Genomic DNA, 24,940 nt, shown 5'->3' with positions numbered 1-24,940 from the left:
TGGGGTTTGTTCATCATTTCTTCTGAGTTTTGAGAGCAGAGCCCAGGAGAATGGATAAACCCTGAGTGGAAGTCTCTAGTCTTTTGGCCCTGGGGCATGGCTATGCTGTTCCCTGAAAGAGCTAGCTCCAGGCCTGATTTTAGTTTCCCAACTAGTCTGTTGTCTTTAGTCCATAATATCTGCTGTAATAACAATAACGACATCACTAATAATCCTTTGTTCTTGTTGAGCTGTTACAGTTCAGAGTCCTGAAGCAAGATGTGCTACTCCTGGTAGGAATGAGCCCAGCTATCTTGTCTGATCCCCAAACATCCTTTTAGGTAAATAGGGAAGCTATGTGTTCCATTTTACAGATGGGGAAACTGAGGTTCCATTTGTCTCATTCCAGTGAGTGGGTGAGCCAGGACACAAATGCTTCGAAGGCCCTACTTCACCCCCCAAATTTCTGTCCTTGAGACACCTCTTTTTCCTGTTCCGATTCCTGAGTTCCCTGACAGTGCCTTCCTCTCTGCCTTCTGCACTTGGAGAGAAAGTCCAGACTGCTACCTTGAGCAGAGAGCACCTCTCTTGACCTGATAGTGAGTTTCTCCAGCTGGAAGGGTGGGGAGCACTTGTAGGTGTTTTACTGCAGGGCTGGGCTTGGAGAAGGCCCTCGATCCTTGATCGCTGATCTAGAATTTGGTTTGGCAGGATTAGGCCTGTACCTATCAGAATATATTCTGGGCTGTGCCAACCCACACAATCAGGCAGAAGGGCTTCAGAGGGAATCCGCCACCACGTGGGGAATGCCCCATGTCTGTGCTTGCTGAGGTGGTCACATGGTTCCTGGGCATACTGGGAGGTATTGGAACATAGGTCAACACTGGTATAGCCTCCTTGTAGGATGGCAGGGCAGGAGAACTTTTCCATGGCCAAGTTGCACTGGTTTGAAGGTATAACTAGGTCCTTGGATGCCCTTTCTCATAGCTGGAGAATTTCCAAAGTCCTATGGTTAACCTGTTTGACCAATAACTGACCAATCCTCAGAAGGGATATAAAAGCAGACAGACACACAGCTCTATCCATGAACAATCTCAGCACTTTATTTCATCCCTTTGCAGGGAGAAGAGGGCATTACCCCAAGAAGTCAGCCAGTCAGATGGGTTGGCTGGAATATGTGCTGTCTCTCCAGATAGTATAATATATAGCATTGATTATGCAGAAACAGGAAGGGAAGCAATAAGTTAAAAGCTATATAAGTTATGAAAAAATAATATATATACTTTTAATATCATATATCCCCATTGAGGATTTGCTCCCATGGAAACCAATAAATAGGTGGAGAAAAAGCAGCAATCAGCACCCTTTTGAAACTTGAGGGATAAGTATATGTCTGAGTTCCCTCAAGCCTTAGTGTTAGTGGCCCTTCAGCACCCCCAACAGGCCCAGAGGACCTTCTGGCCTAGGAGAGGGCCAGGGCCTTGGCCCACCCTGTCCTGGAAAATGAGATGAATGAATTAAAGACTGGGTCCAGCAGAGGAGGTGAGGCAAGGGGGAGGTAGGGAGAGGAAAGGGAGGAAGAGAAGGTGGAGCTACCAGATTCCCTGTAAGGCCCTGAAGATGAGAGCCACGAGGATGAAAGAGGAGCATTCATTCCTCTAAGCCCCAAACCTTCTTGTTGGGTCGCTGCTGCAGAATTTCTCTTTAGTAGTCACTGGGGCCCCCCAACCTGACCTCAAGGGCTCAGAAGTTCCCAGACCTGAGTGGACAGTGCCTTCTTCATGACCCTGATGGTAGCAGAAGGGCAGGCGTGGAGGAGGAAGAAGGGAAGGACCTCTGATCCACAAGTGTGGATGCAGAGGAGGGGAGGGCCAGGCTGCTTGGCCTGATGGAGGGAACAGAGACCCTCAAGAGTGGGATTCATGGGAAATGGGCCTGGGGTTTCATGGCAGGGGTGGTGATAGGAGTCTCCAGGGCCTGGGGCATACCCAAACCAGGTTTCAGTCTGGGAAGCATCTGGGTGGGAGGCAGAGAGCTCAGACCCCAGGCAGGATGGTGAATCCCAGGATGACAGAAAGGAGAAAGGAGGGTCCAGTTTTCTTGCCCGGTCTCCCCCACTTCCCACTTTCCCCATCAGGGAGTTTGTCATGGCAATAAAAGCTTCTAGAAAACGTGCTTGGGAGCTGGCCGGGCAGCTGTCCAGTTCTGACCGTGACCTGCTGGGAGGGACTCACAGGAGGACGGGAGGGGCATGGGTGTCTGGGCTGGTCTCAGAGTTCTGGGCTCAGGTCCCAAACACCCAGGGAGCCTCCTCCCCTCACTTCCTAATACTGTCAGGTCTCCGGGAAGCCCAGGTGGTGCAGGAAAGCCAGGTGTCCTCAGCACCCAGCCTCCCCAGGAACTCTGGATACTGGAGGGTGCCCACGTGGTCCCCATCAGCCCCTGGTTCGAGGCTGGCCGGGGCTAGGGGAGTGAGGGCACTCACTTCGGTTCCTAGTCAGAGGCAAGGCAAGACTTGAGATGTGAGTTTAGGGCAGGGGTTGGGCAAAGGGTCAAAGGCACCTTGGTTAGAGCCCCCTGTTGTGCGAGGAGCAAGGAGGTGGAGGCAAAATCCCAATTCCAGTTTACCCAGGCAGGAAGACCTCTGGCCAGATATTGGAAGGGTGAGACTGTGAGATATTGATATGGAGCCAAGTGACTTTGAGTAGCTGGTGACAGTCCTGTCCCATTCCCGCAAAAAAGCAGTCACTGTTTTCAACCCTCTTCTCCATTCAGGATCAGATTTGCCTCCCTTCCCAACCTAGAGTCTCCAAGCTGCTTTCTTGAGTCTAGCTTATGTCCTTGCTGCTGCAGGGGAGTGACCTGGAGCTCCTGGGGTATGGACAGCGGCCTTACTCTGAGACCTCTGACTCCTGCGAGAGGAACTTTTCTGACATTTCGGTGATTTTGATCACAGGGCCTTTCCTGTTCTTCTTTTTCCGAGAGGGAGCTCTTGAGAGGTTGGACTTGGAGACAGCTACAGGGAACATAACGGGTGGGGCAGGGTAGGGGCTGGAGGTTTGGGAGGCATTTAATATCATGCCTTTAGGGCCATGATCCCCCCACTTTCCCCCTCCCACCATGGGTTCTTGGGGCAAGCAGGCTCACCAGTTCTGTATCTGGCCTGCACAGCGCTGACCACGGTGGCTGAGGGCATGTCCATCCTGTGGGAGGAAGAGATGGTGGAATGTGAAGAGAAGCTGTGACTCAGCTCCCCTGGGATTGGAGGCCTGGGGATTGGCAGGCAGAGGCCACCAGCTCCAGGCTGCCCTGCTGTGTGACTTTGGCTAGCCAGCTCTGTCCCCTCTCCCCTGCATGAATGGCTATCGTTTGCTGAGCAGTGATTTGTGGCAGGTATTTGCACATGGGATTGTACGCACAGATGAGGCATACTTATGATCAGTCCATTTTCCCAATAGGAAAACTGAGAATTGAGTAAACTGGACTGAAGTTCCAGTTTGTAAGTGGCTGAGCCAGGACATGAACCCAGGCCTGCCAGGCTCACAGTATCACGCTGGGAGGTGAGGGAGTGGTACTGGTTTCCTGTGGGGCTTCCAGTCTTCCCCCTCTCCCAGGCCCGCCCTGCTGGCCCTGCTCCTCACCGGCTCTCCTCGCCCTCCATCAGCTTGCGGTAGGTGGCGATCTCGATGTCCAGGGCCAGCTTGGTGTTCATGAGCTCCTGGTATTCGCGCAGCTGCCGCGCCATGTCCTTCTTGGCCTGCTGCAGGGCGTCCTCCAGCTGGGCTAACTTGGCCTTGGCATCCTGAAAGGCCAGCTCACCCTGTTCCTCGGCCACCTTGATATTCTCCTCCAGTTTCAGGCACTGAAAGTTTGGGAGGACAGAGAGAAAGGGGGGTCAGTGAGCAAGGAGGGAGGGAGAGAACGGTCAGGGCCAGGAGCCCACCTCTGTCCTTGGTGGGAGTGTGTGTGGGAGGGAGGACTCGGCACTGCGTTCCTGACGTGGTAATGGAGTGCATCGCAGCAAGAGGCCATTCAGTTAGACCTAAGGAGACACTTTCCCAAGGCTACCAAATATGGCAGGGCTCCAGGGAGCCTGTCCCAGCTGTCCTTCCAGGATGGCACTTCTCTGAAGGCTCGTCCTGTCTGGAAGCTGGGGCTTACACTTCCCTTCGCTTCTCTCCATAGAGTTGGTGGGAAACCTGGGGGGAGGCGGTGGGCTCTAGGTGTGTGTGTAGGGGGCCCTCCAACGTTCCAACAGCCCTGGCCAGTTTACAGAGCACTTTCACCGGCCAAGCTCATGTGGTTCTCAGAGCCGTCTAAGGACAGATGAGGAAATTGAGGCACGGGGATGCTACGTGACCTGCCCAGGGTCACAAAGCCAGGGCTTACATGGACACAGCCTGTGTTAGCATGTGTGTATGTATGTGTGTGAAGGGTATGAGAGAGCATGTGTCCCGCACTCTGCCCTGCTCCAGCCCAGGTGGGTCCTCCAAACACTCACGTGGCTCTTGATGGAGAGGATCTGTGATCGGAGCTTCTGGATGCGCACGTTGAGGTCAGCGATCTCACTGCGGCTGCTCTGGAGGCTGTTCCCAAACTCAGCCGAGCAGGCGGCCCGTTCCTCCAGCTGGAGGCCGGGGAGAGGGTGGCAGTCAGGGGAGCTCACTGTGTCCCCCCAGGACCCCTGGCCCCGCCTTCTTCCTCACTCTTGGCTTCATCCCCTCCTCTGTGGCCCACCACTCCCAGGCCAGCATCTCCCTCCTTCCCTGCTCCTGTCCCCACCATGTCCATGTCTGGATCCCTCTCTTGGTCGCCCTAGACTGAGCCCCACGGGCCGTGCCCACACTGGGACTGAAGTCACTGGGTGGCAGCACTGCCATGAGCCTCTGAAGGGTGCAGACTGTGGCTTGCCCCTGTCCCCGTCACCCCTGTGGCCTGGCACATCGCTGGACTCTCACATTCTCCGTCCCTGCCTGTGAACTCACTGCTGTGGGCTCCATCACCCCTGTGTCTCCCCATGCATCTCTCCTGGACTCTCAGCACCCAGAGCTGCAGGCGGCCTTAGCCATCTCTGCTGCTGCCCATCTTGCCCTGGTTGCATCACCCCAGGCTGCCTGCCAGCCCCAAACCTGGCTCCGGGAGTACGCTTCGGCCTCCTCCAGGCTGCGAGCCGCGATGGCATCATATTGGGCCTTCACTTCCTCCACGATGCCGCTCAGGTCGATGTGGCAGCGGCTGTCCATACCCACGGTCACCGACACATCCTTCAACTGGGCTGCCAGGTCCTTCAGCTCCTGACGGGGCACAGACATGGGGGCTCAGGGCTGGTGGGGGGATCTCAGACCCTCAGACATAGTCTCCATAGTCTCTTCGTTCCCTGGTGGGTGGAGGGCAGGCTTCTCTGTCTCCCTGGAGAGATGATCAGAGGATAAACGCCTCCCTGCCCCGCCTCTGCAGCAGCTTGCACTCTTGAGAAGCAGTCCCCCCAACTCCCAACTCACCTACCTGTCGGTCTTCCTGTCTGATTTGGCAGGGAGGGACCCTCGGCTCTGGAGGCCCACCTGCAAGCCTTATTCCTCTTCAGTCCCCCTCATCCCCCCGACCCCTGCCCCGCAACACACACACTGTTGTATGCTCCCAGGGTGGGCCTCCTTCCTCTTGGCAGAAGAGGAAAGGGCCCAGGACGTCTGAGCCTGAGGGCATTCTACCATTAGGCTCACTGCTGTGCAGCTTGGCCTCCCCCATCCCTGCCCTCCCAGGACGCGAGTTCCTCGAGGGCCTGGCTGAGGCATTTTCACCTCCAGGCCTCCGTATCTGGCAGAGGAGTGTCTCTGTTGAATGCATGTGGGAATGGAAGCCCGTGAATGATACGGGCAGGAGGGGACCAGAGGCTGACGATCATGCACCTCTGCTCTCCCACCAGCAGCGGAGGCTCAGGTGACTTCCGGGTCACCCTGGAGACTCACTGCCTCTCCCCGTCTAGCTGAGGGGCTTGCCCAGCCACAATGACAGGATTTAGCCTCAGTGTCTTTGTCTTCTTGTTGTCCTTTGGGATCCTTCTTTCCCCTCCTCTCTGTCTTCCTCTTTGCCTAGAAAATGCCAGCCTGTGTCCTCAGAGACACCTGGAAGCGGTAAAACTTCCCATTTCTCTGGGGGCTCCCGAAAGACCAGGCGGTGTGTGTGCTAAGTGCTTTCCAGGCACATCCACGGCTCATCCTCACCAGGCTGGCACGATTGTCAGCCCCAGATTACAGACAGGGAAAAAGCTGGGGCACCCAGAGTTGATGGAAACAGCTGTGAGGGCAGAGCTGGACCCAGAGCTTTGCTGCTCCTGCTCAGCTCCCTTAGAGGGGCAGGGACGGGAGCTGAAGCCCCACATTTGCTTCCGTCATGCCCTGCAGTCTGATAGCTCTCCAGAGTGAAGGCTCAGAGGTGTGTAGCAAAGCCAGTGGCGACAGGGGTCTTTGGAAGGGCTGCATGGTGTCATCTCCAGGCCCTGGGCTGCTTCTCCTGGAGGTGCTGATCAGTAGCTTGGGCCTGGGCGGGGCCCCGTGTGGAAAGGAGGAGTGAGTGGGTGTAAGCAGGGTGTCCGTGGCCAGCATTGTACAGAGTGAGTGAGCTGGCTGAGGAGCCTGACAGGCAGGGAGAGGGGCCAGTCACCCAGGGAGGGGTGGTGGGGCTCAGCTGGGGGAGGGAGGGGTGGGATACGGATGGCACAGTTACTACTGCTGGTGTTCACAGTTCATCCCCGACCCTTCCTTCAGTCATCAAGATTTGGTCAGTGTTCTCATTTTACACACACCCATATATATATGGGTGTGTGTGTGTATGTGTGTGTGTGCGTTAGTTGCTCAGTCGTGTCTGACTCTTTGCTGCCCCATGGACTGTAGCCCACCAGGCTCCTCTGTCCATGGAACTCTCCAGGCAAGTATACTGGAGTGGGTTGCCATGCCCTTCTCCAGGGGGCCTTCCCTGGGTCTCCTGCATTGCAGGTAGATTCTTTACCACTGAGCCACTAGGGAAGCCCTATATAAAATTAAAGAAAACTAAAAAAAGACCTTTTTTCATTTGATTCAGGATCCAAACAAGGTTCATGCACCGCCATTGGTCCATATGTCTTTCTTATTCTGTAGATACTCTCTTCATCTCTCTCTCTGTCTCTTTTATTTCCCCTCTGTCTTTTTCTTATTGAAAACCTCAGGTTGCTTGCCTATAGTCTGAATCTTCCTGACTGCCCCGCATGCTGGTGTTTAGCATGCTCCTCTGGCTTCTGTATTTCCTGAAAAGGGGCAGTTGGATCAGGAGGCCCGCTCAGATCCAGGTTCTGCTTTTGGCTCATGACTACATTCCAATCTTGCTTTCTGACTCTGGGCCCCCTCCTGGCCCTCATCCGTCTTTTTGCTCCAAGAGGCTGTGGCTGAACCTCTGGAGTCTAGACCTGCAGAGCTACTACTTCTGACCTGTGGCTTGTGTCCCTGTGGCTGGAGACCACGGGGGTGGGCAGCTGTGAGGCCTGCAGAGGAAGGCCACCCCTTCCCTGTCTGCTTGCCACCTGACCCTGCCCACTAGCATTCCTGGTGATCAGGATCGCCTCCTGGAAAAGGATGCTTGAGCAGTGGCAGGCCACCCATCTCCACCCTGGAGCTGGTGGGACCCTGAGCTCAGTGGCCAGCTGTCCTTTAGAGGGTCTCCTGATGGAGGATTTTGGTTGACCTTCAAATACATCTAACAGAGATCTCTGAGCAAGAGCAGGGGAAGGCCCCAACCCCTGCCAGAATAGACTCATGCTCCACCTCTGCTCCCTGGGTCCTCACTGGAGATTGACATTTTCCAGATGGAACTGACATCCCAGCTGGGGCTTGGCGGCAAACCAGTTTCAGAGATGCAGCTTGGGGCCTCCTTGGTCACCATGTGCTGGGGGTTGGCAGGCATGCGGGTGTTTCAGACAAAGTTCTCCAGGAACACTTCTTCCCCAGGCTTAAGGTGGAATTTGTTATGGGCAAGGAAAAGGCCAGGGCACTGTCAGAGCACAGGGCACTATTGCAGCAAAAGGATGGGCGAAACCCGGCTGATGGGGCAACTTCAGGTCCTTTCTGGAAAGAGCCAGTGTAAGCATGAGCATGGTAAACAGAAGCAGGAAGTGGAGGGCTTGGATTATTTGCAGACCTGTTCAGACATGCTGGCCCTGCCAGGCTGCAGAGGGCATAACAATGCTGACTTGTGTGGTGTGGAATTGCCACCATAGTGGGGTGTGGGTGGGGGGGAGCTGGAGAGGATGTGCATCTCCAAGCTGGCAAGAATCAAGTTGATTCAAGTTTAGAGCTTTTCTTAGGAGCCAGAGTCTGAGGAGGCCGCCATATGTGTGACTATTGTCATCGTGGCCCCCCAGGTCAGGGAATATGGTGACTGAAGGGTAACAGTACTGCTCAGTAAAATATAGTGTTCAATGACACTGAGCTCTGAATAATGTCACCTCTTATTAGCTGGGTTAACCCTGGCCAAGTCTTTAAAACTTAGCTGAGCCTCAGTTTTCTCATTTGAAAAATGAGTATAATTATGGAATTGAAATCAGCTGACATTTATTAAATACCATGTGCCAGACACTGTCCTAAGTGCTTTAGGATATACCAGCAAAATAAATCCTTACAACAGGCCAGTGAGCTAGGTAATATTGCCCTCTCCATTTTACAGATGAGGAAATTGAGGCATAGAGAAATAAAGGAACCAGCTCAAGTCCATATAATCATGGAGCCAGGATTCAAATCCAAGCCGCTCCGAAGTCTGTGCTCTCTTAATAATCTTCCCTACTTTATAGGTTTATTGGAAAGATTAAATGAGATTACATCTGGAGAGCACTCAGCCTGGTGCCTGGAATATAGTAGGTGCTCAATAAACAACAGCTGGGAAACTATTGGTGTGATTGGAAAATGTGATGGAGCTGGGAGGAAGTGTCCAGGGCTTGAGCAGCCTGTTTCTGGAGTGGCCTCTGGGGCACGATGAAGGCAGGCACTTAGACATGCCAGGTCCTTTTTGTAGGGGTCAGTATCCCAGGAAGTATGCTGGCTGCAGGGGCTTGTCAGTAGATTCCGTAGCTAATCTCCCTGGAACCAGAGTTTGCAGGTGGGGCAGGTGGCTTTCTGGCTGGATGCAGCCAGGCCCCAGTGCACTTGGGAGCTGGGGTGAATCCTGGAAGCCGAGGGGGAGCGGGAGCCCCAGGGTGCTGTCACCAGTCAGCATCCCTGGAGGTGAGGGGAAGGGGTGTTGCCCAGGTGGTTGCAATGTGTAGATGAGGCCCTGAGTAGCCTATAGCCATTGGCTTCTGGGAAAGGCTTTCCATAACTATCTTGACCTGTGTGTGTGTATGTGTGTCTTGGGGAGAGGGGAGGGCTGTTTCCTGGAGCCCTGGGGTGGGCTATACAGTAGTGCTTTTTTGGTATCTACTCCAAAGTTGAGACTAGTGCCTGGCCCTCCTTGGGCTACTCACATCCCACCATGTTTTTCTTCCACCCGAGGTGGCATGGCTGGCACCTTTCTTTACTTGGACCTGCTCTGTCTGATGTGGTAGCCACTAGCCCTGTGTGGTCGTGAGCAATTGAAATGTGACCAGTCAGAACTGAAATGAGCCGGAGGTGTAAAATACACACCAGATTTTGAAGACTTACAATGGGAAAATGTGTGTGAAATAGCCCATTCATTTTTTGTAATGATTACTTGTTGAATAATCATACTTTTGATATATTGGCCTAATAGAATATATTAAAATTATTTTTTTCTGTTTCTTCACTTTAAAAAAAAAATGTGGCTCCTAGAAAACTTACAATTACCTATGTGGCTTGCATTATATTTCTACTAGGCAGGGCCAGCTTAGAGACCCACTGGTATGGGGAATCTTTATGGGTCAGTGTTGCCCTCTCAGCCTGCAAAGGTACATGGAGGGAAACTCAAACCTCAAGTCCCGACACCAACTTGCTACCTTGCTGCCTCCCAAAACAATAATAACTGCTATTGTTTTATATATATATATATAGGATATATATATATATGCATTATATAATGTGTAATAATAATAAAATATTATTTTCTACATTATACACTATATAATCATATTTTATTATTTCAATTAATATATTAATATATTATAATTAAAATAATTAAATATGATTATATAGTATACAATATAGAAAATAATATTTTATTATTACACATTATATATAATGCATATTATATAATAATATATACTATACATATACTACATTACATACATTATGCTGTAATATATGATAGTATCAATATAATATGGTAGTATCAATATAATACAGTATAAATACAATGTGATATGATATGATATAACATAATAGAATGTGTATGTAATAATTGGGTCAGGAAGATCCCCTGGAGGAGGGCCCAGCAACCAACTCCAGTATTCTTGCCCGGAGAATCCCATGGACAGAGGAGCCTATTGGACTATAGTCACTGGGGTCACAAAGAGTTGGACACGACTGAGTGACTGAGCATGTACACATATGTAATAATGCACTCTTGCATTCACTGTGGCCCCTTCTCCACAGCAGCCCTCCAACAGCATCCCGCCTCCGTCTCCACCAAGGACTGCCCATCCTGCTTAGAATAATGTCCACACTCCATCCTGGGCCTCCGGCCCTGCACGACCTGGCCCTTGCCCACTCTGTCTTAGCTGCACTGGCCACTTTCTCTCCCTCCCAGGATCACATCACTCCCGTCTCAGGTGTTTCACACAGCCCTTCCTTCTGCTGAAGCCTTTTCAAGTCTCTGCTGAGTTGGATCTTTCCAGGTTGGGGCTTCACTCTCTTGGGCCTCCTCAGAGACGCACGGCCCCCAACCCCTCTAGCCCTAAGGCATAGCCCAGTTTCTTTGCATACTAGCAACTTTTCCCCTCCAAAATGATCTTGTCCAGATGTGTGTATTAGCCTATCACCTGTGCCCTCTTAGGTAAATTGTGCTCTCCTGAAGGCAGGAAACTTGCCCGCCTGGCTCACAGCTGTGAGGTCAGTGCCTGGCACCTAGCAGGCATGCCATAAACATTTGTTAAGTAATTTACCCCATCACAGCATGATGAACCTGCTACTATCACTCTCCCCATTTAACAGATGAAGAAAGTGAGGCACAGAGAGGAGAAATAACTTGCCCCAAGTCACAGAAATGGTGGAAAAAAAAAAAGGCAGAGTTAAGATTGGGGCCCAAGGGCTGCCAAGTCCAAATGGAGTCGGCAGCCTGGCTATGGGGCGGAGCCCAGAAGTTCAGCAGGTGTGTCTCCTCAATGCTCAGGTATATGGCTGGATATGCCCAGCCTTCCTCAGCTATGTCTCTACACCTGTAAGGCCTCTGCCTGGCCCTGGGCTCCCTGAGATGTTGGTGAGCAGGATGGACTGGAGGTCCTGAAACTGTGGCCCTGCTGACGTCTGCTGGGTGGTACCAGCCCTGGTGAGTGTGGGCAGAGGAAGCTCTCACCCACTTCCCAAGCCACTCAGTGGGCATGGTGCCCTGGAACCCCTTGGGGCTTGGGCCGGGTGTGGAGGACCCTGCCGGGGACAAGATGTGTTTCAGGGTGGTCTGCCCGTGAGGGCTGCCTCCCTAATGTTGGCAAGGGTTAGGAGGTTCCCTCTATTCTGCTCCCTCCCATGGCTGCACAGAGGTCTCAGGTCCATGTGTAGCCACGAGGCCCAATCTCCCTCTCCACAGGGCGAGGCCCTGAAGCCCTGGTCAGCAGCCCCTCGGGCCACCTTAACAGATGTTCCTGGTTGCAGTGGTGACTTTGACCCCTGCTCTGCCCTGGGCCACGTTGCCGTAGCTTGGCACCAGCAGCTTACAGCACACAGGCTGCTGTGCCCTGTCACTCTCAGTAATGGTCCTGCCTGCTTGTAGCTGAATCAAAGCATCACCCCATCAGCCTCCTCACCCCTGAGAAGATAGGGAATGTAGAGAGGAGAACACACATCCCCAAGGAAGCCCAAGAGGCAGATGGTGCCGAGGGGCAGAGTCCAGAATTCATCTGCTGGTGGCAATGGCTGTGGGACATGCCTTGGTGGCTACTGTCCCCTCAGGGACAGTGAGGACCTGGGGACAAATGAGAATGTGTCCAGGGGCTCCTCTGTCTGCATTTACTGGGACTTGAACTTTTTTGAAGTTGAACTTGAACTCCCACCCCATGGCTTGTGGGATCTTAAATTCCCTGACTAGGGATTGAACTCATGCCCCCTGCAGTGAAAACAAGGAGTCTTAACCTCTGGACCACCAGGGAAGTCCTTCCTGAGTCATTTTTGTCTGGAAGAAATTTGTATTGTCTGATTACCAGAGAATCTGTCTATAGATCTTCCTTGTCTGAGCCCCAAATGGGGGAGGGTGCGTTGCAGGCCTACGAGAGCTAGAGCTGTGGGTGTTTGCAATTTAAGCTGCAGGGATGAGAGAGAAATTAGTTCAATAAAAACTACTGTTCAGAGCTTCCTGGTTCACCGCTCCAAGGCCACCTCCTGATCCTTCCCTGGATGTACTGGGGCCCCTTCACGCCCTCAGTGCCCCCCAACACAGGAAGGCGGGGCTTTCCCTGAGAGAGGCTTTGTGGGAATCTGCCATACTCCATGAGATGAGTAACGAGGGGACACGTTGGGTTATTGACTGCAGCACAAAGGGGTTTAGGAAATTGTTGCATCTGTGGCCAGCACAGTGAGTGCCTACTGAAGTTTCCACGACCCACTGGATACCTTTGCCTCCCCTGCATTGCTTACCCAGGGACCAGTTGGCTTTTGGCTCAGTGGGACCCTGGCCCCGTCTTCTCACCTGCTCATAGATGCTTTTCATCAGCTCCACAAAGCTCTGCAGGCCTTTTAACTTGGTCTCCAGTTCCGTCCGTCGAAGACATTCTGCATCCAGGTCCTGGGGGTGGGAGCAGTGGTGCATGATGGGAAAGGGAATGGAGGGGTCCCAGGGCAGGGGTACGGTAAGGGGGGACTTTGCTTCCTGAATATGATGGGGGAGATTCCCAGAGGAGACCTGGCTCAGAGCCTTGGAGGAGGGTGGGGACATGTTCTTAGCTCTCTGCCTGTGGTCTTGGGACTCAGCCTGTGGGGCCTTTGTTTGGGGATCCTGAACAAAAGAGGGCAGAGGGTCCCTGAGGAAGGAACCCATGGGGTGGGCTGAGGAGGCTACCTTCTTCAGCTGGACGAAGGTGAACTCCATGTCCGTGCGCTTGGAGATCTCGTCCTCATACCTGGGAGGTGGGGAGAGAGGAGAAGGAGAGGAAGGGAGACAGACAGACAGACAGACACACACACACAGACTGCTCAGCTGGATGTGGTGGACTTGGCAACGGTTTGCTTAACCCTCCTTGGGTGGGGCTCGGGGCCTCTGCAATCCCTTTGGTGCCTTGTGGAGTTAGAAAAAAGTGGTCCCTTCCTTGAGGAGAATGCAGCCCCTTGTCTCTATGACATGTCCCCTCTCCTCCCTGATACCCTAGTGTTGGCTCTGGGCAATCAGGCATCCCGCTCCCCATGCTAACTCCTTCCTGATGACCAGCCATTCCTCTCTCAGGGGCATCTGCCTCTTTCCTGGCTCTGCTCCACATTCATCTCCTCCAGGAAGCCTCTCCTGATTGCACAGTCCCTTTACCCTGACGTTTTGTTCCCTTATCTTTATCGCATCTCCTCCCCCGAGAGTCTCAGTTTCAAACAAGCTGTGCCTTTGTTAGTGTCTTCTCTAAGCATCTTGCTCACACGTCATCCTCTCCTAACTCCATCCTTTCCTGAAGCCCCAGGCTTCTCCCACTGCTTTGCTAGACAACAGGACACCATGCCATCTTCCCTCCGGAGAGAGGGCAGGAAGGGTGTGGGTTTTGCAGTCAGATGGGACCCCCATATGTTTCAGGGCAAGAAACTCCTCCCCTCCCTTGTCTATTGGGGTGTGCATATGTGCACGTGCATGGGTGCGTGCGTCACGGGGGCTGAAATTCACCAGCACTCCAAAGTTGTGTTCCCTCTCTTCTCAGATGTGTCTCCTCCTTACACATGTGATGAGATGTGTCGAGGCCACCTCGTGTTCAGAACCAGGGCATTGCTGGGTGGGGAGACGGGATCCCTGGATCCTTGACCTTACCCTCTGGGGCCCCAGGATGGGTGTCTGCCTGCTGCATGCTTCCCATCCCTGCTCTGCCTGCCCAAGCCGACATGGGGCTTCTGTGGCTTCCTGTTGCCTTCCCTCCTCTCTAGAGAATGCCTGAATCATTGGCGGCTCTAATTACAGCCGCCTGCCTGCCCCAATCCCTGACCTCACAGAAGGGGCAGCGTCACCCATCACCCACGTCAGCTAGCTGGACCTGCCACCCCCAGGCCTTCTCTTTCACTAGCCTCCCAGAGGGACTAAGGGGAGCAGACCCCAGGGGACGAGAGCCCACAGAGCACTCAGGTCCCTGAAATTCAGTATGTGGAGGGTCCACACTCTCCCTGGCCACTGCCTGGGCTTCCAGAGTCTTTGAGGATCCCTGAGGGTGCAGGCCATGGGGACAGGGTGGTGGGGTGGGTCAGGGAGACTGGTCTGCAATCTGGAGCCTGCCAAGGCAAACAAAATGCCTCTCCTGTGACCCTCAGAGCCCCCAGCCAGGGATGTTCTCTTGGTCTTGTTTCACAGATGAGGAGATGGAGGCTCAGAGAGAGGCTTGGAAGCTTGAGTCATGTGCTGGTTAAGAATGGGGTTCCAGAGCCAGACTATTTGGGCTCAAATTCTGGCTCTCTTGCTAACTAGCTATGTGACCTTGGATAGGCTCCTTTTATGTGCCCTTGTCACAATAATGTTGATTTCATGAGGATTAAATAAATGAACACATAAAGCATTTACAAAGGTGCGTGACACCCACTAGAGCTACTGCTATTATTATCACCATCCTCTCCAACACCAGGGCTTCCGTGGTGGCTCAGACGGTAAAAAAATCTGCCTGCAATGTGGAAGACCTGGGTTTGATCCCTGGGTTGGGAAGATCCCCTGGAGAAGGGAATGGCTACCCACTTCAGTATTCCGGCCTGGAGAGTTCCATGGACTGAGGAGCCTGATGGGCTACAGTCCATGGGTTGCAAAGAGTCGGACACAACTGAACTACTTTCACCTTCACCAACACCATGTCCCAGCTCAGCCCCTCTCTTCCAGCGTTTCCAGACAGAAACCATAGGAATCCTCACTGCAGAGGGAGTGGGCAAGTCTCTTCACACTCTTCACAAATGCTCAGGGTTGGGCTATCCGAACAAGTTTCCTTCTGGGATCTGGGGGCCTCTGAAAAATTTCCTGACTTGAGAACGGGGTCTGGGGGGCCCCATGCCGAGAAGCCCAAATTCACTGGCGCTCCCCAAGTAAGCCCTGTGTCTAGCCCCTCCCCTCTCCTCTGGATAACAGAGTTCTACCTGCCTGGGAACAGGACATTGGAGAGAGCTGTCCAGTGGGAGCCCTCTGAGGTGCCAAACCTCCTCTTACCCCTCACTGCCCTTCTCAGCTTTCCCACCTTCCTTCTCATCAACTCCACTGCATTTCAATCCCAGTTCACCCCCAGACAGCTTGCACAATTGTACACAACATTCCTGAATCACTTGCTATGTGGCCTTGGGCAAGTTGCTTCCCCTTGCTGGGCCTCTGCTTCATCCCTAGTAAATAGAGGGGATAGCCAGCTGATCCTTGGGGTCCCTGCTACATCAGAGCTTCTAGAAGTCTCCATTCCTATAGAGGCTTATGTAACACCATGTCCCCCATTCACTTCCAATCCCCTGCCCGTATGCTAGCCGCCAGCTCCCAAACCCATTCTCAGCCCTTTTTTAGCTGGTCACACCCGTACCCTCTCCACCCCCCCCAAACTTGTTTATTTCTAGGAGTGAAGCTGATCTCATCGGCCTTGTAGAGGCAAAGTACACCCCTCCCTGTCAGGGCTTGGCCTGGCGTCTCCTGGCTCCTGGGGGCCTCAGGCTTTGCACAGCCAGGCTGCAGCTTTCCTGGCTCTGGCCTGCAGACCCAGAATCCCTCCAGCCTCACCTCCCCCAATTCAGTGGGCTTCCTACCCAGAGAGGGGGAAGAGAGGCCCTGAGCCTAAACAGTAAAATCAGGCAGCAGATGGAAACCAGGAAGCAGGCCAAATGAGGGGGCTGAGCCAGATTAAAACAACAAGTAGTGTTTGTACAGAACTTCCAGTTACAAAGTGCCTCCACGGATGCGATCCAGCTGCTCTCATGGAGCAGCTTCACACAGTAGTTTGCCAGGTTAGGGATGGGACTTTGTACTCGTGGCTGTGTGACTAAGGACAAGCCCCCACCCTCTCTGGGCCTCTGTTTCTGTCTCCATAAAAGGAGAATCCAAGTCCCCACCCAGCTCTGCTATTCTCTGATCCTTTGTGAGCCAAAGACCTGCTAGCTATCAGTGCACTGAGTCTTGGGTTCTGGCGCACCAATGTGATTTCCCTCGTCACCATCAGAATGGGCAGTCTAACTCCCTGCGTATTTCCCAAGGACCTGGGAGGGCAGGGTAGGGGGAGAAGTGCCCCCCACCCCAGGTCAGGGAGGGGGCCAGCCAGATCCACAGATGAGGAAACCGAGGTCCCCAGAGAGGGAAAAGCTTCTTGTGTGACCATTCCTTCTGCATGTGGTCTGAGCAGGGGAGGCCATGCAGAGAGGCCACCGGCAAAGGCGGCGCCACAGCCCAGGACCCTTGACAGGCTGCCTCCACCCTCTGTCTTGGGAGACTTTGGGCCTCACCTCAGATCACAAGGCTTGGATCTGGCCCACGTCCTGCAGAAGGTGGGGGCTGCTTCAACCGCACCCTGTCCTTCCTTCACTCTGGCTGGGGACCTCCAGCAAAGAGACCAGCCTCTCTTCTCTGGCCCAGCTTCCCTGTCCTTGAAGCCCTGATTGTTGACTGGTCAGAAAAGGTCACTTCTCCTCTGAGCTACTGAAGTTAACTGGTCTGCCTTTCTAGACTGGCCAGTTCAATTCAGCAAACTGCTGTGTGCTGGGCGTGGAGCCTTCTTGGGGGGCAGAAGAGTGGCCATTTATAACCACCAGTAGCCATGCCAAACTCTTGGCTTCCTCCTCACACCAGCCTTAGCTTGGTATCAACCATCACCATTCCCACTCCACACAAGAGGACACTGAGGTTCATGTGTGAAGCAACTTGCCCGAGGTCACAGAGATGGTGAGGGGTATAGGCAAGGAGTAACCCCCTTCCATGGGGCACAGTCATACCCAAGCCCAGACCCTTAACCACTTGGCCGTACTGCCTGCCAGCTGCTGGTCCCCCCAGTCTGTGTTTTCCTTGTCTCTCTAGACCCCAAGTCCGCCATTGAGGTCAGGTGTGTCTTACCTCTAGGCAGTTGCTTCTTTATGCAAACAAACCTCATCGTTTCTGCCCCCTGCCTTCCCCTACCCCCTTCCCTTTTCAGCTCAAGAGAGATCAAAATCTCAAGCTACAGCCAAAGCAGGAGCCCATCTATTGCTCTCGCTAGTGACACAATTTCCTGTGGACTTGGGCGCAAGGGGAGGGGGCAGGGGATGGGGCTGCGATGTTCAGAGGCTAGCAAGCACAGTGTAGCTGTCAGCCAGCGTGAGACTGGCTTCATTGTAAGGGTACTTGGGATGTAGCTGTAGATTCACCGCCTTGTCTTCCCAGTATTTAGAACACTGCTGGCATGTTGCAGCTCTTTAGTAAGTATGGACTAAAGACTGGTTTTTCACAGAAGTTTCCTCTTTTTTCTGGCCTGGGCCCCCGGACCTTGCCCCCGTGCGTGAAGGTTGGTCCCCACCCTTGGCCCTCATAGGGCACCCCTACCTGATCCGGAACTCCTCCACCTTCTCCAGCACCTGCAGCAGGTTGGCCTCGAGCTGGCCCCGCTCCTTGCTCACTTTGCGCAGCTCCTCCTGCAGCCGGCCTTGGTACTCCTCATAGAGGTGCCCAAGGTCAAAGGTGTCCGAGTCCTGGCTCTGCAGGAAGTGCCAGCGGGTCTCCAGCAGCTGGTTGCGCTGCTCCAGGGCTTGCACCTGGGAGAGAGGGAGGGTGCTGGTGAGAGGGCCAGGTGTGGCCCAGCCAGTGCCACCCGCCCCCCAACCCTGGGGGCCTCCCTGGGATGTGGCAGCTCATCTACTCAGAGGCACCCGCCTGGGGCTCTCACTCAGCACCTTCAGGTAGCATCTCCAGTACTGATTGTTCAACTGCAGATGGTGCGATAAGGGGGGGAATCCAAGAATCCCAGAGAGGCGCGGCCAATTAGCCAAGGTTTCCTACAGGAAGGGCAGGACCAGCGAGATAAGGGAAAAGGGACCAAGCTGTGAATGTGCCCACATGTGACAGGTTCTCCAGGCCGCCTGGGGCTTGGGTAGGAGACCCCAGGGAACGTGGGGTGTCAAAAGGCCTGTCTGCCGCACACCTCGACAAGCCTGGTCTCATCTAGTTTTGGAAACAGCAGGGTAGGGCCTGGTTAGTTCTTAAATGCTAATCCTCCTAACATCCCTGGATTTGAGGTCTGTCCAAGCCTCAGTTTCCCCAGCTGGAAGTCAGGGATGATGTCACTTGCCCTGCCCACCTGCAGAGAGAAAAACTGGGGAGGTGTTTTGGAGCAACAAATAGCAAATGCTCCTGTGGTCCCTGCTGTGTGTGAGGCCTTGTTCTATGAGCTGGACATCTTTAACTCAAACCCCCAAACAACCCACCGGGGAAGGTACTGTTATCAGCTGCATTCTACAAATGTCGAGACAGGGCACAGAGAGGGGAAATTACCCTCCCAAGGTCACACAGCTAGCAAGTGGCAGGCCTCAAGGTGGAATGCAAGCACTTTGAGGTTTAGAATATTTGAGCCACTGCCCCACAAGCCTCTGGTCTGCAACAAGTTCTCTGCGGGCCCAGTTGCCCTTGCTGGGCTGGCTTCTGCTTCTAGCTGGGGCTGGACTTGCCTTGAGGACAAAGCCTGGGAGGGCTCTGGGCCCAGGGCTCCTCTCAAACTCTGCATCCTTCAAATCCTCCTGCTCAGACTTCTGCAGGGATTTGCACAGCTCCCACCCCAGCCACCGACCAGCGGGTGGGCAGAGTCCCTCTTGGGTCCTCTTATTCCCTCCATCCAGTTCAGCCCAGCAGAGCTTGGGAGTCCCCCTCCCTCTTCTGCACCCTGCCTGTCCTCTCCAGGCCCAGCCTCTCTCTTGAGCATCATTCTCCTTTCTACCATCCCAGCCCGCCCCCACCATGTGCTCCCAGCACCCCACTGTAGGAAGCCTCCCCTCTTCCCTCCAATATCTGACCCTTGGTGTATCTGCTTCTCATCTGTCCTCATCTACCACCCTCAATGTCAGACTGAGAGCCATCTGCATGCCTCTTGGGATGTGGCTTAGGGCCACTGAGGCAAGATGGGTGGCTGGGGCTGGGCTCCTGAATGGGGCAGGCTGTTGTCATGAGAGTGTTGTGATAACCAGCTCAAACCTATGACCACAGTGAGTAGCTGAAAGTCTTCACATCCACTGCTGGCACCAGCTCCCAGAATCACAGCCCGAAAGAGCCAGAACCACAGACAGGAGCCTTTTGGATCGGCTGGTCCATACCCTTCATTTATAGAGGAGGAGATGGGGACCTGGGGCAGTCAGATGACTCGTCCAGGCTCACATAGCAACTCCATGGCCCAGCTTCTCGACAGGCCCATCGGATGGTGGCTGCCTACTCTGGACCTTCGTGTTCCTGTTCCTCCTGAACCTGGGTGCTAGGTGGGCTCTCCCCTTCTCTGTCTGTCCTACCCACATCCCTCGGTTTCCTTGAGATCTCTGATGCCCTGGGGGAGGCCCCTTTGACACTTGCAGGAGGCGACATCTGTGGGAACACTGAACAATGGCATTTGTGGGCTGTCATTTCCCTCCTTAACTCCCATTTGTACTGGTAAATTCTGCCTGAAGCAGACTTTAAGCCAACAGTGTGCTGTTGTCGCAGCCAAACAGGTTCAGTAGGGATGTGGTCAAGAGGGTTTCTGTCCTACTTGCATGTGTGAGGGATTGCTGGGGGTGGTGGGAGGCTTCTGCTCACTCCACCTGCCCTGTGTTTTGACAAGTAGGAGCCCCATGTTTATACTGAGGGTAGGGTGAGACAAGAGATGTGAGGCTCCCTCCTCCACCTATAAGCAACACCAAACCCTTTAGACCAGGAAGTCCTCCCCGTAGTCTTACTTCGATACCCTATGCTTCAGTATTTGTCTGCTGGGAGACGGTATCCATTTGGCCAGCCAGTCTAGTCAGAGGGCATTTTTGGTTGCAGGGGATTTAGGGAAGCCTCCTCCCCCTACTTGGGGGAGTTGCTTGTTGTCTCAGTGGGTGGGGATAGGAACTCACCCCCCACCCAGAACCTTCCATACTGAAAGGCTCCTCCCTCTGGGAACAAAGGCGAGGGAGGGCCGGAAATCCCAGTACCCTGTGAGGTGCCAGCTTCACTTCTTTCAATCTGTCAAGGCTGCCAAGCACTCCCCTCTCATTCTTCTTTCTGCCTCTCCTGGCTGACCCCCTGCCCTTCCATCTAGGTAGCAGCTCTAGGAGGGGCCTCGGAGAGCAAGCCCCTGGTCTACCTGCTTCCCATTTTACAGATAAAGAAACTGAGGCTCAGAAGCACAGAACTCACTGTGACCCAACTCCAGGGTCATGGGCCTTCCGGCTCAAAAGCAGGCCCAGACGAGGGTAGAGAGAGATGTGCTTTCTGTTGGGAGGAACTGAGCAGCCTGGGCTGGGCTGGGGCCCTCCTGTGGGAGCCCACAGCCCAGGGAGGTGAGTGTGCAGAGTGATGCCTCTGGTGTTTGCAGGTCCTGTTCCTCAGGAAGGGGACGGTATCAGATCCCCTGCCTCCAGCCCTAATTTGGCTTTGCCCAGGAGCCTCAAGTTCTCTCCATCAGGAAATGCTGTTTTGTGCTTTCCTTCGTGCAGGCAGGGGGATGGCCCCGGGGACTTCCAGAGGCTACACAGGTCAAGGGAAGACGCTGTGCCCACCCCTCTGGGTGCCACTGGCAATCCTTCCTCTTGTCCCATCTCCATCCCCTCTGGTGTCTGCAGTTGAGGGCCCAGCCTGCAGCCTCTGCTGTTGTCAGCGTGGCCCTTGTGCTACCCGCTTGGCCTCCTTTCCTGCTGCTGCTTCTGCTCATCCTCCTCCTTCATGGCTGCAGCTGTACTAGTCTCTTGACTGGCATGAAGTCAAGGCTACCCTTGGAGCAGGCACAGAGCAGGGAGTTGGAATCTGAATCACAGAGAGGGTAAGTGGCTTGCCCAAGGAAACACAGCCTGCAAGTGAAAGAATTGTCACCGCTCCAGGGCCTCTTGGGGGACTCCTGTGGGTCTCCTCACCAACCCTTCCCCTCTTCCTCCTGCTCTTCCTCAATGATCTCTGATTTCTCTGGGTGCCTCAGAGGGCCCAGGATGGAGGGCCACCCTGTCAGTCTCTTCTCTTTGCCTAGAACCCTACCCCTGCACTGGTGATGGCATCTCACCCTGGGCTCCTGCATCTCTTTCCAGCTCCATGCTGCACCCCTACCCACGAAGCTCCTCCACCCCACCCTCCAGCAGGGCCCTTCCCTTCTTCTTCCCAGGCTTCTTCCTGCTTGCACGCGTGCTAAGTCGCTTCAATCATGTCCAACTGTTTGCGACCCTATGGACTGTGTAGCCCGCCAGGCTCCTCTGCCCACGGGATTCTCCGGGCAAGAATACTGGAGTGGGTTGCCATGCCCTCCCTAGGGGATCTTTCTGGTCCAGGGATTGAACCCATGTCCCTTATGCCTCCTGCATTGGCAAGTGGGTTCTTTACCACTGGCACCTCCTGGGAAGCCCTTCCTGCCTGGCAGGGACTAAATGCCCTGGGCTGGAGTTCTCTGGGCTGGACCCGTGTATGGTCTTTTCAATATAACAAACAGAATACACCTGGTACCTGGTGAGGCCTTTCTACGTGATTTTCAGAAATGATCCCATTTGATTCTGACAAGCCCATGACAACAATGTATACTGAGGCCCAGAGAGGTTAAATGATTTCCCTGAGATTACACAAACGTAAGAGGTGAGGCCAGGATTCAAACCCAGAAATGTGACTCCGGGTTTCATATTCTAACCTCTGCTTGCTTCCACTTGGGCCCTCGTGGTCTTTTCAAGGAGGGATATGAGCGAATAACAGACTTTCTCCATAGAGTTGGTGGATCAGTTGGGTCTCCTTGGGCAGAGCTCCAGCGATCAGGATCCCCAAGGGGCTGGCAGCCCCAGTTCCCTGTGTGCCACCATGGAGAGCACCGGTCTCAAGGCCAAGGCTTGAACTGGGGGTTGGGAAACTCGAGTTCTTCTAGACCTTCAAGGGCAATGCCCTGGCTCTGGGAACAGAACCCAGACCCCTCGGGCCCCTCCCTGTGCCTACACACCCCTCCTGTCCCCATGGTAGAGGCACAGGGTGATATCAGCCCTGGCGTTCACGGAGAAAAGCCACCCATCGAAGCCAAATTACATAGCTCATGAAGCATTCCTTTTAAGGGATTAAGCTGTGTTTGGAGAGGAGGTGGTTCTGCAGGGACCTGCCTCCCTCCGGCAGCGGGCCCTTCTCCTAGGGTGGACCGCCTGGCAGTCTGAATGCTGCGCAGCCACCGGGGCTGATGGAGGGAACGCTCCCCCTCAGGGGATGGTTGTCCTCCAGCTATCACTTCCCCTACACACCCCCACCCCAGGCACCCCAGGTGTGGGTGCAAGAATGCTGGTCTGGGCACTCGGATCTGGGGGCGAGGTGGGGAGAAATGACTCCCATTTCAGAGGCTTTGTGTCTCACAGACCTGAGTTCAAGTCCAGACCTTGCTGGTCGTGTGACCTTGGGCGAGGCGCTTTGCCCCTGGGCCGCTCCATCTCCCCATCCGCACGTCAGGGGAACCGGCCATTGTGGAGTGCTGGGCAGTGGGGGCAGAACACCAACTGGGGCTCCAGGTCTGTTACTTTATTCCCCCTGCCCCCCTGGGTGAGCCCCTACCTAGTGGAGGACACCAACCATGTGTAGAGGGACACAGAGGCAGGGAGAGCAAGGGGCCGAGAAGGACCCAGCCCGGGGCAGAAGGATGGGGGAGTGAGAAAGCTGTAAAATGGGCATAGAAGTAACTTCTTTCCTAAGGTTGAGGGAAATAGAAATAAATATGCACTCAGCACAGTTCCTGGCACAGGGTAAGCAGTTAATCAACAGTAGCTGTTACTATCTATTCTTCTCAGTCAGGGCGGGAGGGAGCAAAGCTGGGAGGGCTGGTCATGGGAGGTTTCTTGGAGGAGGTGAGTGAGGAGCAGGTTTGGAAGGTGGACAGGACTTCCTTGGAGCTCTTGAAGCCCCTGTTCTGGGCCAGAGCTTGACACTAGTGCCCAGACCAGAATGCTGGCCATGGCAATGGGTCCAGGAAGTGAGGTGCGAGGGACTCAATCACTCTCCTCTGGTCGGGGCATGGAAGACTGGCAGGCCACCTGTTTCAGGCTCGCAGCACCCATCCCCCGCATTCCTAGCTCCTGAGGAACCACAGCTGTACCCCATGCCGCTCAGCCTCCTTCCGGCTGCCCTACACGCCCCCTTGCCCATGTCGGCGCTTCTGACCCTGGGAAGCTGAACAGATCCAACGGCCTGGACAGGAAGGTGAGCCCTGTCTGTCCACCGTGGAGTCTGACTGCAGCACATGCCTCCATCAGCTGTTCCCAAGAGAGGGCCTCCTCTTGGTCACACTCAGAGCCCCTCCCTAGTCCCTGCCTGCGGGGAGGGTGACCCCAGGCCATGCAGCGCGTTATTATCCAGACACCCCTCAGAGGCAGGCCATCCTGAAGTCCTTTTCTCCCGCGTGTCAGGATGGCGTAGGGACTTCCCCCTTCTTCTCTCTGCTCAAAGCTAGCCCGGGTAGTTGGCAATGCTGGCGTCCCATTGGCTGGGCTGGGGGCGGGGGTGGGGCATGATGCTGGGGGGAAATACATGGCTCAGCCACCTGCCCCAGCCAGACTGGCCTTAGTTTGGGGACCCCTCCCTCCACTTCTGCTCACCTTGCCAATCAGGGAGGCGAATTTATCATTGAGGACCTTCATTTCCTCCTTCTCGTTGTTCTTCTGCTGCTGGATGGCTGGGTCCACCTTGAGATCCAGGGGTACCAGCAAGCTGGGGTTCACGGTCACCTCGGGGACGGTGCCTGCTGTCCAGCAGCCTGTAAGGCTGTGGGAGCTGAAGCCTGGCCCGGGGGCCGCGCAGCTGCTCCATCCGGAGGTTGCAGGCCGGGGGCTGCCCGCTGGGGTCACCTCACAGCTGCTCAGGCTGCTGAAGCCGACGACGCAGGAGCGGCAGGCCATCGCCGCCCCCGGGCCCCAGAGCGCGCAGGGCACAGGGACCGGCGAGCGAGCCTTTGAGGGGTGGCGGCGGCTTGCTCCCGTCGCAGGCAGGGCAGGCTGTGGACTGAGGAGCAGACACCTGTCGCACAGTGCTCATTAGCTCCACGAGGGCGGGACGCCTCCCCTCCCAGCCCGACCAACCTGTTAGATGATGCGGCTCCCGCCCCTCCCCCCGGCACCATGTACCCATCTCCTCCCCGGGCAGGAATCTACCAGGCTGAGGGGGCTGTTCATTGGCCTCCCAACAAGCCTGGCCTGGCTCCAGGGGAAGGGGACACGGGCTGGGCTGAGCTGGCTGGTTGGCTGGGGGTGGGGAGGTAGCCAGAGGAAGGACAGATTCAACAAGGAAGAAGAAAGAGAGGAGAGAGAGAGAGAGAGAGAGGGCGAGAGCAATGCCTCTCACCGCAGACCTCATTGCATACCTGAAGGCTGACGTATCTAGGCTTACATACCTCTGGAAAAGATGAGGCAAGAGCAGTCCCTGGGCTCCCAAGTGCAGGGCAGCCGTCCTGGGCACCGTGCCAACCTGGCATTGGTAAATAGCACCTTGACTGTTTATTTTCTATCTGCGTTTAAGAGTCTCCCTG

The 24,940-nt window shown here is 54.7% G+C and overlaps 1 protein-coding gene across 2 annotated transcripts; it reads right to left on the bottom strand.

Annotated features, from left to right (window-relative positions):
- Positions 1–1,063: 1,063 nt before the first annotated feature.
- KRT80 (keratin 80) lies at positions 1,064–24,394 on the bottom strand. 2 transcript variants are annotated; one of them, XM_081588824.1, is made up of 9 exons: positions 24,015–24,394; positions 17,803–18,011; positions 13,162–13,222; positions 12,793–12,888; positions 5,109–5,273; positions 4,481–4,606; positions 3,621–3,841; positions 3,127–3,182; positions 1,064–3,030 (listed from the first exon to the last, which is right to left on the bottom strand). In XM_081588824.1, the coding sequence occupies exons 1-9, from the start codon at positions 24,312–24,314 to the stop codon at positions 2,996–2,998; spliced, it is 1,269 nt and encodes a 422-aa protein (XP_081444950.1). In that variant the 5' UTR covers positions 24,315–24,394; the 3' UTR covers positions 1,064–2,995. The 2 variants fall into 2 exon arrangements, with proteins under 2 accessions (XP_081444950.1, XP_081444949.1); XM_081588823.1 differs by having other exon boundaries at positions 1,064–2,995.
- Positions 24,395–24,940: the final 546 nt, after the last annotated feature.

This window comes from Giraffa tippelskirchi, chromosome 4 (assembly GCF_054371585.1).
Source record: "Giraffa tippelskirchi isolate mGirTip1 chromosome 4, T2T-mGirTip1v1.2.pri, whole genome shotgun sequence".
NCBI classification, from domain to species: Eukaryota; Metazoa; Chordata; class Mammalia; order Artiodactyla; family Giraffidae; genus Giraffa; species Giraffa tippelskirchi.
Note: the sequence above shows the minus strand (reverse complement) of the source record. Positions and strands in the feature narration are given on the sequence as shown.

Coding starts and splice junctions, on each gene's coding strand:
- KRT80 (XM_081588823.1), bottom strand. CDS start 24,314: ATGGCCTGCCGCTCCTGCGTCGTCGGCTTCAGCAGCCTGAGCAGCTGT. Junction 3,842..4,480: donor TCCTCTCCATCAAGAGCCAC/GTGAGTGTTTGG, acceptor CCAAACTTTCAG/TGCCTGAAACTGGAGGAGAA. Junction 2,996..3,126: donor GCAGGCCAGATACAGAACTG/GTGAGCCTGCTT, acceptor TGTTCCCTGTAG/CTGTCTCCAAGTCCAACCTC.